The sequence below is a fragment of the Manacus vitellinus genome, unplaced genomic scaffold (assembly GCF_001715985.3).
Source record: "Manacus vitellinus isolate BGI_N305 unplaced genomic scaffold, ASM171598v3 scaffold_25_pilon, whole genome shotgun sequence".
NCBI classification, from domain to species: Eukaryota; Metazoa; Chordata; class Aves; order Passeriformes; family Pipridae; genus Manacus; species Manacus vitellinus.
The window spans coordinates 1391688-1409103 of record NW_021939882.1 but is presented as its reverse complement, the minus strand read 5'-3'; the positions used below and the strand labels follow the sequence as shown (position 1 = coordinate 1409103).

Sequence of the window (17416 nt, the reverse complement as noted above, 5' to 3'; positions counted from 1 at the left end):
CTAAATGGAAATAATCTGTGCTTTAAAGAAACTTCTTATTCTTGTCAAACTAAGCTTTGGTGAACATTATCAACCTCCTCCATTAAAGTCTTCCTTTCTGCCAGAAGGAGTGAATGGCACCATTGATGTGGAGGAACAGCCTCCCAGGTGGTGGTGGAGCCCTTATCTCTCTACTGTGGTAGAACAGAATCCTACCAGTATGACTCTCTTTAAAATGATAAAACACCAAAACCAGAGAAGGAAGGTCACATAAAAAGAAATAAAACCTTTCAGGCCATATATTGATGATTCCCAGCACACTTGCTATTTTGTGTTGGTGTTCAGAAGGAGCTGTACAAGCTGGCATTCACCAGCACTAAACATTTTTTTGCACTTGTAAATACCAGTCTTGAATATCTGCACGAGTGATTAAAGTTCTCTTTTTAAACTCAGGCTCTCTATCTGTAATCATAACTTTCATGAACAGAAAAATTCTTCAGGCCTGTTTCAAGAGACTGTTCAAATTGTCCAAGGGAGGGAACAGTCTCAAAATGTTGAATGAGAAGAGGTGATGAAGTAGAAGCTTGGAGCAGGTTGCAAGAGTCAGTTGCATGAACTTCCTGACACCTCCGTCAGGCCCAATGTTTTCAGAGGGACCAATACAGCAGCTCATGCTATAAAGCAGGAAAAAGCTGTGACAGAAGCCTGGTGCAGTTTCATGTAACTAAGTAACACCACCCTTACATCAAGCACTGTGCTTCGTGTCTGCCTGCAGTGGTTCAGTGCTGTGCCTTCACTTCAGCACCACGGCAGCGAACCACAGCACAATTCAGGAGGGGAACAGGAAATGAAAGCTGCCCGCAAAAATGTTTCTTAATAGTCATGATTCTCTAAGAAGATTGTCATCAAACAAACAAACAAACAAATCTATTAATAAGAGGCAAAAAATCTTTCATGTAGAAAGGATTATTTAAAAAAATTAGCCGTAGTAAAATGCTTGTCTCTTGCTGAATAAGAAACCTCAAATTACAGAATCACAGGATGGTTCAGGTTGGAAAGGGACCACAGTGGCTCATCTGGGCAGGGTCATCCCAGAGCACAGGGCACAGGATTGTGTCCAGACTGTTCTGGAATTTCTCCTGTGAGGGAGATTCCACAGCCTCTCTGGGCAATCTGTTCCAGTGCTTGGTCACTGCACAGGAACGAAGCTCTTCCTCATGTTCAGGTGGAACTTCCCATGTATCAGTTCTGCCCATCACCTCTTGTCCTATTGTTGGGCACCACTGAGCAGAGCCTGGCTCCAGCCTCTTGTTACCCTCCCTTCAAACACTTACAGACATTGATAAGGCCCCCAAATAAAGCACTCCCTGTCCACATTTTCCTCTGCTGCTGAAAACACACCCACCAAATTTACAAGCAATTTGAGTTTATAACGCATTACCACTTTGCCTGCTCAGATACAAGACATTGACTCCTCTTGCACATTTTCTCTGCATTATAGCTTGTGAGAAAACCGGTCAGACAAAAGTAACTTCAATGAGTAGGTGTGCACAGGGGTTTTATTACCTTCCTTCAGCGTGAAGACCCATCTCTGCCGGCTCTCACGGTTGGGTGCAAACACGTAGAGTATGTAGCTATCGTGGACGATCTGGAGAGGGGAGTAAAGAAGGGAGCCAGCCATGAGAAGCAATCCCAGATACTCTGGGCACAATGGAGTCACCAAAGGAAACAGGCAGCAGCCCTCTTACCAACAAGTTACACACAAAATGATGATGTGGGGAAGTGGAGTGACAGGGCCTGTTCAGAAGCATCTCTTAAGCTCATCCACTTTTTGCTATTTAAAATGGAATGGAAATTCTTATCAAGAAAGAATTCTAGACAAGCACTGTTTTAGATCACTTTTATGCTGTTAAGAAATGCCTGTGAAATCAACAGAGATGGAGCAATTCCAGCCTGCAGAGGATTTAGCCCATTACTCACTGGCTGCAGTTTATCCTTCTAAAACTCCATTTCTCTGGGAAAATGGAGTTTTTTAGCAGTTCCTTATGAGATACCTTCACTTGAGATCTAAGAGCCAAATTTTTTTGTGTGTCAGTATAAATCTCAAGCAACTCCCTGGAGATTATTTGAATACTATTGTTTTTCAATGTATTTAATATCTTTCAGTAGGTTTATAGAGGGGAAGTAAGAAGCTGGAGCAGATGAACAATGAGCAATCCAGAAGCCATTTTCATCAACTTCGCTTAATTACAAACAAACAAATGAGAGAAATACAGAAAGCTTGTGAAGTTTCAGACCAGGGAGTAAAATCATCACAAGAACGGAAATGAATCAGAAACTGAATCAAATTACTATATTTGGGCCTAATATTTGATGTAATGCATAATCTACAGTTCTCTTTCAATGTTTACCTCAGCAATTTCATGCCAAATGGGACCTGGGCTCATTGATTCACAAATGCTTTGAAAAACTTTGACCACTGTCTTTAAACAGAGGCTTCTACAAGACAGTAGCTGATTTTTAAAGTTTCTGCAGAGGTGTAGATAAGGCAATATTGATTACTGTCTAAAGAACAGAAAACATTTTCTATCTCAGTCTGAAGTCCTTGAAGAGTGATGCAGTTGCTTTGCATGCTACAGAGCAATAAAATAGAAAAAAGGGAGAAATAACTCCCACCAAAGTTACTCCTATTGATATTATTGTCAGGTCTGTATAATGTTTTGACAATCAAAGGCAGATTTCAAAATATGCAGTAAGCAGGTCTCCCAAAGATGTAGCCATGAGCATGAGCAGCTGCCCAAAATCACTCATTTCATGTGTATTCAGTTTCAGTACCACACAGCTAAAATGAACAAAATCCTGAGTGAATTCCCCATGTGAAAGATGTTTTGTTTCTGAACATGAGTCGGTGGGACAGCTGAATGTTGTGTTAAACATGGGATAGCATTCTATCTGATGATCCTTTCCAATTTAAAGCCAATGAGTGTAAGGGTTTATGGATCTTGTAGTGACACTCTGACTCCCCTGTTCAATTCCAACCTCAATCTGCTTTTTCTCCCTTCGTTGTTATTCACCCTGGTGTTGGGTTCATTAACAACTGCACTGTGAGGGAGAATTTTATTGAAATATATAGAAGTGATATCTCTATCAGTATGGTCAACAGACAGACTCACCTGGAAAGGGTATTTATACTGACAGGGAATGATGATGTCACTTTTCACAATTTCCACACATTTAATCCTGGAAAGTTCCACAGAACCCTTCAAAGTCCTTTTTTTCTAAAAGACAGAGAAAAGCACTTGGTTGATGCTAATGATTGTGCATTAAGTGAATAATTAGACAAGACTGTCATGTCTGTGGGAGATTTAATTTTAATGGAGCAGAAGCAAATTAACTGATTATATAAGACATTTAAAAGTACAAAGCATCTCATATATGGCACCTTACATGTTTTGCTCATACTCATACATATATGCACATATATATACTTCACTTCAGTACAAGGATTCTTAGAGAACCAGTCAAAAACTTTGGTTGAAATTCAGCTTCTACTTTTTTTCTTCCAAAAAAATGAAGTGCTCTTTTAACCGAAAAGGTCTGTTTTCCTTACATGTTTAGTTTACTAACACTACTCTTTCATACTGAAAAAATAGAAAACAATAAATAATTTATTAAAAAAAGTTTGAGTAATGAGCATTTCAAAACTATGAATTTTATCAAAAATGTACATTTTTACTGCATCTGTTTTCCAAAGACCACAACACTTTTCTGTTTTTGTTTTGTCCAGCTTTTCAGCTAAGAAAAAAATAACAGGAAATTTTGAAATAAATAATATCCTCAAAAACTTTCTCACAAAGCTCTTTTTCTGGCAGCCTCTGCTGTGTTATTATTCACCATATGCCAGATACCTTGATCACAGTGTGGGCAGTTGGGAATGGGTATGAGAAGAAAAGACATCCAGATATCTCAGCTACCTCAGTACCTATTTCCTATGGGATTCTCACCCTACAGCTCCTTGGCCAGTGGCACTGAGCTTTTGCAAGAGAGGGGCGAGGTGATGCCTGCACACAGTGGGTGGGAACGGAGCTGAGGCTCAGTATCTGATGCTTCTGCAGAATTCACTACACATGCATTTGCTCTTCAGAGGCAAGCTAACCAGCTGGGTTTCCTGTTTTGATTCATTTTCAGTAGGGATTAAACACTAGCTGTCTCCCAGCTCACTTTGGGACACCGTGACGGAAATCGGTGAGACCTAAGAACACCAACACACTGCAAACCGTCTGTTTTTCAAACACAGGTGACTGTCAGTGAACTTCAGCTGCTCCACTGTACCTGTCACAGGTTAACACTCAGAGACAGCAAGACTTCAGCAACCTTCTTACCCTCCCTTGGACCCCAACCCTTTGTGTCTTTCACTCCCCAGCTCCCTCTTGCCTCTTGCTCCCTCCATCATCACGACCCTGCAGCTCTGCCCCGCTGGCAGCAGCCATCCCCATCACTGTGCCAACCCCCACTGCTGCTCCTTTGCTATTTTACATCATCACATTCAGCCTAAAATGGGGAAGCAGCTGATGCCTCTGGAGATGGGGTGAGGTTTGCCACAGTGTACTGTCAAACAGCCTCGAAACAGAGAGGCCTCAAGGCTCCTCAAACCTCATTCTTGCATGACTGGCTGGGTGTTTTGCTTTTGTATACTTGGCCTTGAGGCAAGAGAAGGAAATTATTACAGTGTGGTCTCACATTGCTCTTGCTGAACTTTGCTTGTGCATTTGGGTCTTTGTATTTGGTTTTGCTCACAGTTTAAGCAGTGTCTCTGGATTTACTGCCAGGACTGTCTCCTGCAGACAACAACTGCCTGTGTAGGTCTCTCTGGGTCTCTCTCTTTTATATCATAAACCCAAGGCTTTAAAGCTCCACAAAATGGAAATACCTATTAACTCTCAAGAGTATTGGCAAGCCTTAGAAGACCTTATTGCACCCCATTTTCACCATCCATTTCCTTTCATTCTTATCTATTCACTTTTTTCTTTCAGACTTGGCTTCCTCTGTCTCTTCTCCAAAACCTCCTCTATCATTTGTTCCGCCCCTGGGACTTCTACCCTTTTGATGAGACACAAAGCCATTTATATCCTATAAAAACCTTCAATTTTGCTAGCATTGAACCCTCCTTCATCTTATTCCTTTGAAGTCCCGGGGTTTAACCACATGCATTCCTCCTCTGAGGCTCTAGGAAGCGATGCTGTGCCAGCCACAGGCTCTGCTCTTTCCCTGCAGACTGGTTTTTGTTGATACCTTTCTGGACTCTGATTAAAGACAGGGTCCAGCATTCTCAAGGAGCTTTGTGTAGTTGTCCTGTAGCTCTCATCACCTACTGTGTTCCTTTTAATCACATACTTCAGGAATGGAACCTCCTCATAATCTGATGTTGCAGCACAATATCAGGGCATATCTCACAGCCAGGGCATTGCCCAGCAGATCCTCAGCAGATGGGACTCTGCTGATAAAAAGCAATTACAGTCCTGTAGAAGGACAAACAACTGGAATTACCACTCACAAATTAGAACCTGGGCTGGAAACTAAACATATCCCTGCTTTTGTAATGCTTGACTGCACTTTAATCCAACAAAAGTGACTGGGCCACTTGGAAGGGAAGGGAGAGGAAAAGCCTCTTAAAAATGGTTTCTGAAAAAACCTCAGAGACTTGTTCCTAAAAGGGTGAGACAAAACATGCTGACAGATCTCCATTTGTTGTTTTCAGTCTGCCCAGAGTGTAATTAGGTAGATGTTTTAGCTGGTTGGTCAGGAAAAACCTCAGTGGTCTTACTGCGTACCATGTGTAGAAAGATAACCAGGGCAGGCTGCTGTCCCATGAGGAGAAGCACATGTGCTGCAGATTAGCCCATCTCATTTTATTTCTTTTGGTCCATTATTTGCAATATGGCAATTCCAGGAAGGAGAGCTAACAGCTCTGAAGGGTTCACAAGCCATATTCATGGATGGCTTCACCTTTGGCACTTCATCTCCTCTTGCTACACAGCTCCAGCAGCTCCTTCACTGATTAATCCTTTAGTTTGTGTTTCCTGCAAAAACTAGATAACCCAAATGGTCCCTATTTGCCTTAGATACTGGGACAATTGGCCATGGGAAAATTGGCATAGCTCTGCCCTGCAACACAAGGAGGCATCTCACTGTGTTTGCTTGAGGAATAAGCTGCCTGGCATCTGTCACATGCTAAGACCAACCACCAATACTGCTACCCAACCATTCACAGCAGCTTTGCCTTCCAGCAAAATGTGTAACTTCTCACCAGCTCGTGGTTTGGGCAGGGGAAGGAGCGGGGACGTGGAGCTCATGGTGAGAGGGCAGGGGGCCGTCGGTGGCCGCTGCAGGTGACACAGATCGGCACATAATGCCACTTCCTGACCACGGCTTCACAAATGCACCAGATCTTGTAAGATATGGGGCTGTGCAGTCTGAGGAATTTGCTGCTTTCAGGCTAACACTTTGCTCTTGCTATTTGTGAAGGACATTCGTGAAATGTTCTTGACCGAGCATTGAGGCTGAAGGGCTCTCGGTGGGTGATTAAAGGTTTTGCTGAACCCCACTGTGTTTATCAAAGGGCCCTGCCAAAAAATGTAGCCATCAGTTTTGGGAGCAGAGGGAAGGGAGGAAGGCCAAATGCCAGGGAGAGTTAAGGCAGGGGAAGGCAGAGCCTTATCTCAAGGAGCACAGGAGGAGACCCAAGGCAGCATTTTCTGGCAGGAAGGCAGCATGCCATGATTCATAAAGCTGGCTTCATTCCAAAGTTGCGTAACAACTTGTATTTTGTTTCCTTTGTGCTGATGAGGGGAAAACAAAGAAATCAAGATTTATGTGGCCCTAACCTCCTCGTCAGCAGTCACTACCAAGGGCTGTCCATGTCTCAGTTTGGCTTTCCTTGCCTGGCACCACTGGTGTTTGCGTTCATCTCTGTCTCCCTGCACCTCATCCCCATCTCCTGCGTGTCCCTTCCTGTGCAATGCCAGCTGCTCCTCCCAGCCCAGCCTGGCACCTCACAGTAGAGAGGAGCACAGTCCCCTCTGCAACCCCACTGGGTCCCCACTGCATATGGAGTCCTTTTTCCCACCACGAGGCACATTCATGAGCCCATTGCTCCCCAGTTATAGCTGGACATTTTCCCTTGGTAGGAGGGTAGGGGAAAACTACTTTATAGATGTGGTGGAGCAAGGTAGGAAATTTCAGTCCTTGGTAAGCTCAACTGCAAAAACTTTTCCATCAATGAAAGCATTTAATTACCTTCTTTGTAGCATCTTTTTTTTTTTTTTAAAGAATCTAAGCCAAACTTCATTCTCTGTTTTCACTTATTGTCTTGACTAAAAGGAGCAATAATTAATTGGCAATTAAGTAGATGAAAGGTCTTTGCCTTGGACCTTGGCATGACCTGCTTGTCCTGTGTCACCTGCTCCCTGTCCCTTGGCTCCAGCTGGGCTCAGTGTGCAGCCTGGACAGAGGCAGCAGATGGTTTTCGGGGTTCTTAGTCTATGGACTTGAGGTGGTGAAACCAAACCAGGTTATTTTTTTTTTTTCAGTGCTCAGGAACAGTCCCTCCAGTGCTCAATCCCTCAGGAACAGACAGGGTTAAAAAAAAAAAGCAAAAGATTAGACTTCTGATTGCCACTAGAATAAAGGGTTTGTAAGTGTCAAAAGAACCTTGCATGCACAGTGGAGAATTTTTATAGCAATGGGAGACTGCTGTGCTGCGATAGCAGTGTCTTCAACACCTATGCAGGCACTGGCCTTAAGGGGACTAAAGTACCTCTGTAGAGGGTTTATACTGGCACAGGGAATATTCCCTGGGTCCCCATACACAGCTCTCACTAATGACATGGTAACTGCACACAGCAACAACAAATTAGCAATAACAATAATATGATTTAACCATGTCACTCTACTGTCCCATGTAGCTTTATCCTGCTGGTTTCTGTGCTGTGGTACAAATGCACTGTGGTGTGATTGAGAGGTCTAAATGGGCTCAGGACGGGGCATGAACTAGTTTCAGGGGGCAGAGGCAATGCAACTGCCCTTGGGCAGTAACTGAGTGAAGGTAGAACTTCACATATGTATTTTTACTATTTTTTTTTTTTTCATGAAAATCAACTCCCTTTCTAAAATTTGGAAACACGGTGCTTGGTATCTGCTGCCCTTTGGCTTCACTTCTGCATAGAAAAGTGGATTTACTGAACTTTAGTGCTGTAAATTCAACCTGGAATCTTCACACTTTTTTTTTCTCCTTCATGTATGTTATCGCCTGTCATGAAGACTGTGGAGTCAAGTTACACTGTCAGCCGTGCCTATGTAACCCCAATGCTTTTAAGACCAGAAACACCTGCACTGTTGATATACAGGCAGCAACAGGACAGAAAAAAACCAAGCAAAACAGAAATCCTTTCCACTCAGCTGATTAGGGCTGAGTGAACAGAAGTGAAAACAAGAGAGCGCTCTTGAGTTCCCAGCGCCCAGAGCTGTGGATGAAATGCCCACGGGGTGCACCTCTAAAGTAACAAAGCAACAATGTAATGATGTTGCTATTAAGAGCACAGTAACTTATTTTAAATATCCCCCTCAGCTCTGAAGAGCAAAGGGACAGTCACTGCTGGGAATTGGAGTGGGCTGCTCCTGTCTTAGCACATGTTCTCGGACAGCACCTGAGAACAACGAACTCAGGGTGACATAAAAACCCAGCAAATCCCAACGTAAAAATGCTCGTCTTCAGAATAATTCAGGGTGATTTCAAAATGATTTATAAAAAAAGAAAAGTTGAAGAGTCTCTGAGAAAGCTATCTCTCAGCTTAAAAAGGCTAAATAAGTTCAAATTATTCCCTATCAGCTTCCAGGAAAACATTTGAGCCTATTTTTGTAGTTTTACTCTAAAGGGCAGGTACTGACCACTCCTGGAGACAGGTCACTTGGCTTATGGACCTCTGATACAGTCTACAGGCACACTTTTATACTCTCATGTACTTAAATTAAACTCTAATAATAATATAGGAACACATATCCATTGCTTGCTGTGATTTCTCTCCACATAACTCCGTAAGAAAATGTTTACCCCAGACATAAAGTGTCAAAGTTCTACTTGAGCTATTAAAATATCATTTTATGGACAATACGAGTACAGGGCTTCAAGGCAAAGGGCACCATCACAGGTGTAACCACTGGTATGAAAAAAGGAGCCAATGAGCAGAGCACTTCAACAGGCCTGTCTGTCTCTCTGCAGACAGATGAAGATCCACGTGAAGTTGAACTGGTGTGAAGGTGTAACACCTTCCAATGGCAGAGAGCTCAGCTGGCACAGGCAACTTCATCTTAAATCAGTGACACCTTCCTGCCTTTCAGAGAGTTTTCTTCAGGCCTTGATGAGCTTCTGAGGTAATTTGGAAAAACAATTTCTTGATGTGCTGACAGTCCAAATTCTGCTTATGGCTCTGCTATTGCAGGGCCTCCAGACACTACGGGTGTCTCACAGCCCTCTGTTGGACCTCAGAAAACAATGGAGAATGACAGAGAAAATAGTAACCAAAAGCTTATGAGATATCACTGGAACAAGATGGAATTATTTTTAATGGTAATTCTCCTGCTAATGTATTTTTCCACTGATTAAAAGACTTCTGCTTGAACTTGAACCTCCTTGAACACTGTGTTGATACAATTACTTTCTATCTTTCTATCTTTCTTATCATATTCTGTATCTATACACTGTGGTATGTCCTGTTTTTCTCATAAATAGGGGATTAAGAACTGTTGATTGGTGGATTCTTAGCAACTTTGCCTGGTCACTAGCATCATTCAGTATTTTGGGAGTTTTCTCATTAGGAACACTGATAGTTTGAGGTTTTATGGGAAATAAAACAATTTAAACAATTTTTAAATTAAACTTGAAAACTAAATTGAGCAAATTGAATTTTAAAAGAAAGGTGTAAGGGATTTTGCATTTCCTGCCATGCTAAGTGCCCCAAAGGAAAACTGGAAAGAGGGGATAATTGATAATATTAGAATTTTCTGTAGATCTCAAGCTGTTGTGTTATATTTTAATACCTCCAATATAGTTCATCATATTTGATATTTAAATCTCTAAATGTATCTGCTTGTCTTAGCTCTCCATCATGAATATTTTGTCCTTCAACTTGAATTAAAAGAATAAATAAATTTGTTTTCTTGCCATTTTCACATCTAAGGAACATGAAGGTATTTTAGAGGTAGCCATGCCCTGGATGCAGAGTGCTCTGAATTGACTTAAATAACAAAACCATCTGCAATTTGTGCTTAAGATGCCTCCATTCAGTTGGGCATTAGAGATGGAGAAGCACATGTAGGAGGCTGGGGAAGCAGCTGAAGGGCTGTGAGCTGAAAACAGGAGACATGCAGGGAAAATCGAAACAACAGCCTTTCTGCAAGGTTTGTATGGTACAAAGTGTGCATTTTCACAGGGTGTGAGTATTTAAGGTTTAAGTAAAGAAATCTGGAGAAAAAACATGCTTGGCCATAAGGGTATTTTTCTCTTGGCCCATCACAGGCCTTCACACATCATTATTTTCACTGAACTCCCACTTTGAGATCGGACAAAGCTCATTCCAGTTCAAATTGCCTCAGGTCTCATCCGAGATGGTTATCAAGGTGCACATCCCTACTATCAGCACAAGTGGTTTGACAGGAAAATCAATGTCATCAAGAAACAGAAGGGGAAAAATGGGAATATTCTTGGCTTTCAAATGAGCTTTCTAATATGATGGAAATAAGTCTTTTATGTTACATAAAAGCACATGGAACTACTACTGAATACTGTATTAGTTTCTTCAGAGCTATTCTTGACTCCAGCAAAGACTGGGAGGAGTGGATTGCAGTGAATGAGAGATTCAGTGAAAGAAAGGAAGTTAAATTAACTATATGACAGGACTTTTTAATTAAAAATAGTATAAGCTTTAAGGTTAAAATTAAAAATCAGTCGGAAAGGATGAAAGAGTATAAAGCAATGGGCAGGCATTGCAGTAATATAAGTTATAATGTTGATTGCAATTTAAAGCAAAATCAAAGGCACTGGAAGCAAAAAATGACCACAATAGAAAAGTCTAATAAAAAGTAACTATTGGGAAACCACATATTTATTGTCATATATTCAAATTAGAAGTAATTTCTTCCTTCCTAAAGATATAAAAGAAAACACAGGTTGAAGATTTTGTTGTTGTTCTCCAACAGAAGAAAGATTTGAGCTTTGTAGCTTAAATAAAATGGAAGTATCTGACATTTGCTGTGAAAACATCTCTCAGAAGCAATTTTAAAAAAAAATTCTTCAAAAATTAAAGGACAATAAATACATAGACAAAGATCTAGTAGGAGCAGAACTGGACAAAAAGAAAACCGTTAAAATCATATTCTGAAAGATAAAATTAGTTATTCCAGCAAGAAGGAGATGTTTTTATTACCAGACTTTAACACACATTTGTAGAGTTAAAAAGGCCATAGACACCAGACAGACAACCTGCACTTTGCTTATGGCAATCCTGTCTAGACATTTTCACCACCCTGGGTCGTGCTGCAGCGGTGAACGAGAACCGCAATAGATGGGAAATATCCAGAAAAGCACTTGATAGGATGCATGGGAACAGGTTGCCAAAAGATGTGAAATCTCTGTCTTTGGCTTTGAAGCAGTGGCCAGTCAACATTACAGCCACCTTGTTCTGGTGTTGGCGACAGTCCTGCTCTGAGTGTTGATCTCATCCTGGCCCGGAGCAAGAAATCCAACTAAATCAATTTAAGAAGTGCTCTTCAACCAGTATTACCAAGATTCTGTGATTTCACGATAGAAATGAGGCTGATTGTGATAAACAATATCAACTTTATCCTCCCTCAGCACCAACAGTACCATTTGGGTTATTAAAAAATTAATTTTAAATTTACAGATATTTACTAGAGGATTCTGTTAGGATTCATTAGACACATGTTTGTACCTTGTCTCCTTCTTATTTAGAGTTGTATTGACTTTATTACATAAAAATTCATTGCAGGCAGATGCCAAGCCTGACTTCTTTGTGGATGATATGTCTATTGTTAATAAATTAGCTGGAGACACGCATCAGAAGACAAACGGTATTGCAAAATCTGGCAATCAAACAGTACTAGCTAATAAACACATGACAAGTTATGAAGAATGATGTATCTAGTCAGATGTATTTATTTGGAAGGTAGTCTTTTAAACCGTAATTAAATTCACTTTAGATGAGGATTGTAGCTTCGTGACTGCTCAGGTATTCTGAATACACAAAGCAGTGAGAAACAGTATGAATGGTCACTCTGACAAGAAGACCAGAATGGAAATCTTCAGAAGAAAAGTTTTAGTCTGTTTACATTAGAGTCTTAAGGAAAAAAACCAAGTCTTTCCAGGGCAGGATGGACAGGTTGGATTCTGTGTAGAATAATCAATGTAATAGGGTCAGCAGGACCAAGGAATAATGAGGGGCTTTTCTTCCCATGGGTGGCTGGACTGCTGCAAGCAAGCAAAGGTGTAGATAATGCAACAGAGGAATTTTTGGGATGCTGATAAAAGGCTTACCAGCCAAGTTTATTCGTTTGTTCTCCTGGAAAAGAGAGAGCAAATTTCAAGGCACACTAAAGTGACGTCTTTATATCTCAGTATCAAAGATGTGAATGAAAGAGCCCAGGACAAGGCTGACTCATGCTATATGACCTCCTGAGCATCTGACCACTGTAGGAAGAATAGTGCTGATGTAAATGAAAAGAGAACTTGGTCTTTTCTGTGGGGACCTTTCATTGCTGCCTTTAAAAGTTGGACTAATAATAATCCACAAGTGCATGAAGATATAAAACTTAAAAATATTTATGTCCCTGACTTTTCCAGGTGTTAGGTGAAATTTTCCCAGCCCTGAAATACTCCTCAGAATGCCTGTATGTGGCAAGATGCCCATTTTTGAAGAGGAAAAACTGTGGTGTAGGGACATGGAGCACTTCTCCAGAGTTGATGCAGACAGACCCAAGCACTCTGCCGGTCTGAGCTGTGCCAAGATGAGCAGCTCTGATGCAGAGATCATGTAATGGCAGAGTACTGGTGTGGTACCAGCTCAGCAGACAGTGGCCTATTCACTGAATGTGGCATCAGCCTCAGACATCTATGCCACTTTTAGACTTCAGCCAGCTTGAAACACAGGGAGAGATGCTGATTACTGACTGTCTCATGTGACATGCTGAACACTATGGAAGAACCTCTATTTAGTGTCTGAAATACTAAACTACCTCTCTTCACTCTCCTGTCTGCTATCCTGAAAAGTTTACCAAACACCACAGGCTGTTGGGTGAATGGGATACAGGGAACTCAACAGCTTAAGTGCTTTTGCTAAGTCTAAGTAAGGACACTGGAATTCTGTCCTAGACAACTTTCCAAAGGGATTGACTTCTCTGCTTCTTTTGCAGTATGGCAAGTGTACCAGGACCTCAAGAGTGTCAGTGTCTGCATTATCCATTATTCTAGTGAGGATCAAACTCATTGGAATAGTTAAAATTATTAGTCCCATGTGCTGGTTTACTCATATGAACAGTAGCTATAAAACCAGGCCCTGGAAACAAATAATTTTTGCCTTTGGAATTGATTTGCATGCTATAATAGAGGCAGTTCTGATGAATTTTAGTAGAGGCGGGGGTTGAATACATGTGCCTGTTATCAGGGCTTTGCTTTATGTTAAGACAGCCCTGCATTGTGCAGTGCATAATGAATTCCAGAAAACACAGCTTCTTATTGTTGTCAGTTATTGGGGGCTCATTCTCCTAATGAGACATGTAAATATCTTTCATTAATGTTAAGGGTGACTGTGTGCTTGGCCCCTGAGGAGAACAGTGCTCTCTGTCAGCTACAGCAGAAAGATGAAAATTACAACAAAAATGCCATTATAATTATTGCAAAAATTTGCCTTTATGACATCAGTAGCCTTGACAGCTTTTGGTATCATTTGCAGAATTATCCCTCTACCCTTTTGGCCTGTTTACTTCCTTGTTTTGGACTGCTACGATAAACTCTTAAATGTCTTTTTATACCCACAATTTCAAAATGCAGAGGAAGGGACTGTTTGATAAACCCTGTTAAATATAGGCACAACATGTAAACCTGGGCTTAATGCATAAGCATATGCTGTACTTTAGGTCACCCAACTGAAATCAATGGGACTTCTCAAACTGTTAAGCAGTTCAGTACTTGTTTTACCTGACCTTTTGATCAGGGATTGGAGAGGTGGGTACTGTATAGTATTGAACTTTGAGTACAGTAATCCACTGGACAGGCTGGTAAGGGGTTCTTAAAGAAACTCATTGAGAACTCTCAGAGCAAACATCCACAGAGATTTGCCTTGAAAAATACATACGTTAAAAGCCCAGACACCTGCTGGCCCCATCAGTCCACATGCTTGAGGATCCTCTCCATCACTGCAGCTGACAGTTTGCTGACAGAGAACAGTGATGTCCCTACTGCTCTGCCTAAACCTCCAGAGCAGAGGACCATACACAAGCTGCCTGCTGGCAATGGTGGCAGCCTGTGCTGACCCCTGCCAGCCCCATAAATCATCTGAGAGTCCCCGTGGAGCAGAGACAAACCTGTGCCAGGGCCTGCACCTGAAAACGAGCACTACAGGTCATTGATTTGAACACCTGCACATGGGCCCTGGCCCTGGTACACTCCTGGGGATGGGCACAGCCCATGTGCTGGACAGGGCTGATCTGAATCTTCCTGGCACTAGCAGTGACCTCAAGTGCTGTGGGTTCACGCTGTTCTCAGCACAAAATAAGATGGTGCATGCACAGGCTGCCCTAAGCTTTCCTCTCCAGAACAGCAATGACCTGACCATGCAGGGGTCTCATTGGGATGGTCTAATTTTAGGGAAGAGGCTAAGGATCAGTTCTGCGATTATTTCATAGGACAAATTCTTTTCTCCCTATTTCATGTGAAGTTCTATTCATGTAACAAGCTGATTTTGAAAGTTTGTGTCAGAAAAAAATTAGCATTTAATGCAAAATCAGCCCTGTGATTACAAATAGACCCACCATCCCTTAAATGTGCATGAGGTTCTAAAGTTACATGTGTGTTTACATACACATGTCCACACATGTATAATATGTGCATGTTTAAAATACATAATATATAACATAAAGTGGATAATACACCAAACTCTCATCTCACCTAGCTGACCTTTTGAAAGACTGGAAGGGAGAATTTCCAGAGACACTCATATAGTGTGTGAAATCTGTGCCCCACAGAGTCAGATTTTCCAAACTATTTCAGTGCCTAAAGATGCTGACAGACACCTACTGTGACTCCACAAAAGTATCTAGGCAGAGTGTATGGTGAATTCATCTCAAGTCCACCAAGAATCAGAAAGCACCAAAGAAAACCAGTTATGAAGATTTCTCTAAATACCAACAGCAGAATCACCTAGATGCTTTTCAGAATTTAACCCAGAATAATTAAGTGTAATATTTATAATGGAATTTTAAATCTTAAAAAAAAAAGACATTTGAAAAATAGTTTGGAGAGTGGACAAAGATAGTCTCAAACCATATATAGTCACAGTATGCAGCAATGAATAGTGTCCTACATAAAATGGAGGTAAGAGAAACACAGACTATAAAATAAGAGCAAGAAAAACATTTCACTGGGCTATTTGAGGGAAACAGTGTACAGGTAAAAATGGCTGTTAACCTTTAAAGCTGGTATCCAACCCCAACTAGGTTATGATAAAATATGAGGGCACATCATACTTTTTATTGAGTTCTGTTTTTACTTAATTTTCTGCAACTGAGCAAGATTAGATGGTTTGAAGTTGCCAGTGCTGGATCCAAGGCAGAACAGTCCCCAGTTCTGCTCTGCCCTACAGTAACAGTTCCTAAACAGAGTGGATTAACAGCATGTTCAGTGACTGTTGGAAAACAAGCGATATTATTTACAATCGTAACAAGGCTCAGTAAACATCCTGCTAAATAGAAGAAGGAAATAATTCCCACTTAACCAGAACACTTAGCACAATGGGGTGCACAGACTGACTTCTAATTCTTTGTATTTAGCAAATCAGGGAAATGCAAACTTGAGGAAACAAACTCTGAGCGTGGATCTCATCATTACAGCCTTTCCAAAGCTAACTCCAAAGACTAGACATGTTACACGTGGCAGCTGAATTTATTTTAAAATGTAAGACTTGCCTCCTACCAGCCATTAGTCTGATGCCCTGAAGAAAATAATGAGACTGAAGATCTGTGGATGACTTTTTTCACAGATGCAATCAGGGCACACTTGTGACCTTCTCATTACACCTCTCCAGGTCATCCCTGTTCCCATGAGAACTGCCAGGCACAGGCTCATGCAGCTCTTACACACATTGGTAATAACAGCCCATATAAATTCCTAAAACAAAACTAGATCCTTTCTATAAAACAGCAAAGTAGTCTTAGTCCTCCACGCACACCAAATACCGACTGATCAGAAGCTCTAAATGACCCATTTGATCACTTTGCAATTTTCACTGAATGGTGCTGAAGCAAGGACCAGGAAAGTTAATAAAATCTGAGTGAGGATCATCCTTCCCCCCATTACCACCCTTCCCTTCCTTTAACAAATTTCATCCTTCCCTCCATTACTCTGAGAGAGAAAATGAGGGACATACCCCGTGGCGCTGTTCGTAGTAAGCCAGCTTGGATTTGGTTAAGACAAAGAAGCGCACTTTGAAGTTGGAGGGTGAAGTCCTTCTCTTCTGCTGGGATTTTTTGATCAGCAGTTCCTCCAGGAGCACACAGTTATTCATGGCTGAGCCAAGAATGTTTGTCTCCCAGGACATGAGAAGTCTACCCTGTGTGCCCGTCTAAGAAAGAAACACAAGAAGGAAGACAGTTAATTAAAAAAAAAAAAAAAGTTGTTCAAAAGGCAGCGTAGGTGCTTTGAGCTTTATCTTCCCATCTACAGCAAAGCTTCCTTTCTGCCAGACCATAACCACATCCTCTATGAAGTCATAAAAGCAGCACAGTTGAGATATACCCTAGGGTAAATGTTGTGGAAAAAATAACACTTGATGGACATTCAGAAGGTGTGAATCAATGATTAAGGATTAATTAAAGGGGTGTGGCATGATTAAGCATCTGTCTCCTACTTGCTTATCTAGTAAATACAGTTATAAATGCACACACCAAACACGTATGTATGGGATGAGTGTCCTTACTGTCCTCTTAGAAGTAGGTCATGCATCCATATTTATTTTGTGAAGGAATGATACCGTCCCATTTGCAGTATTTAACAGTTGCCTGTGAGCCACAGAGATTTCATACAATGGATTTTGAGGAAGTTCTCCATATGATGATTTAGCTGACAAGGTGGTCTTTGGTCAAAGGTTGGACT

The 17416-nt window shown here is 41.4% G+C and overlaps 1 protein-coding gene across 1 annotated transcript in view; it reads right to left on the bottom strand.

Annotated features, from left to right (window-relative positions):
* The window catches only part of ITK (IL2 inducible T cell kinase), a 28658-nt gene extending 11785 nt beyond the window's left edge, over positions 1-16873 (bottom strand). Inside the window, exons 1-3 of the mRNA XM_018073528.2 lie at positions 16692-16873; positions 3153-3257; positions 1546-1627 (exon numbers count right to left, since the gene is read on the bottom strand). Of these exons, the coding sequence (XP_017929017.1) occupies positions 1546-1627; positions 3153-3257; positions 16692-16862 (358 nt within the window). The 5' untranslated portion in view covers positions 16863-16873. The remainder of the gene's footprint in view (positions 1-1545; positions 1628-3152; positions 3258-16691) is intronic.
* Between the last annotated feature and the right edge of the window lie 543 nt (positions 16874-17416).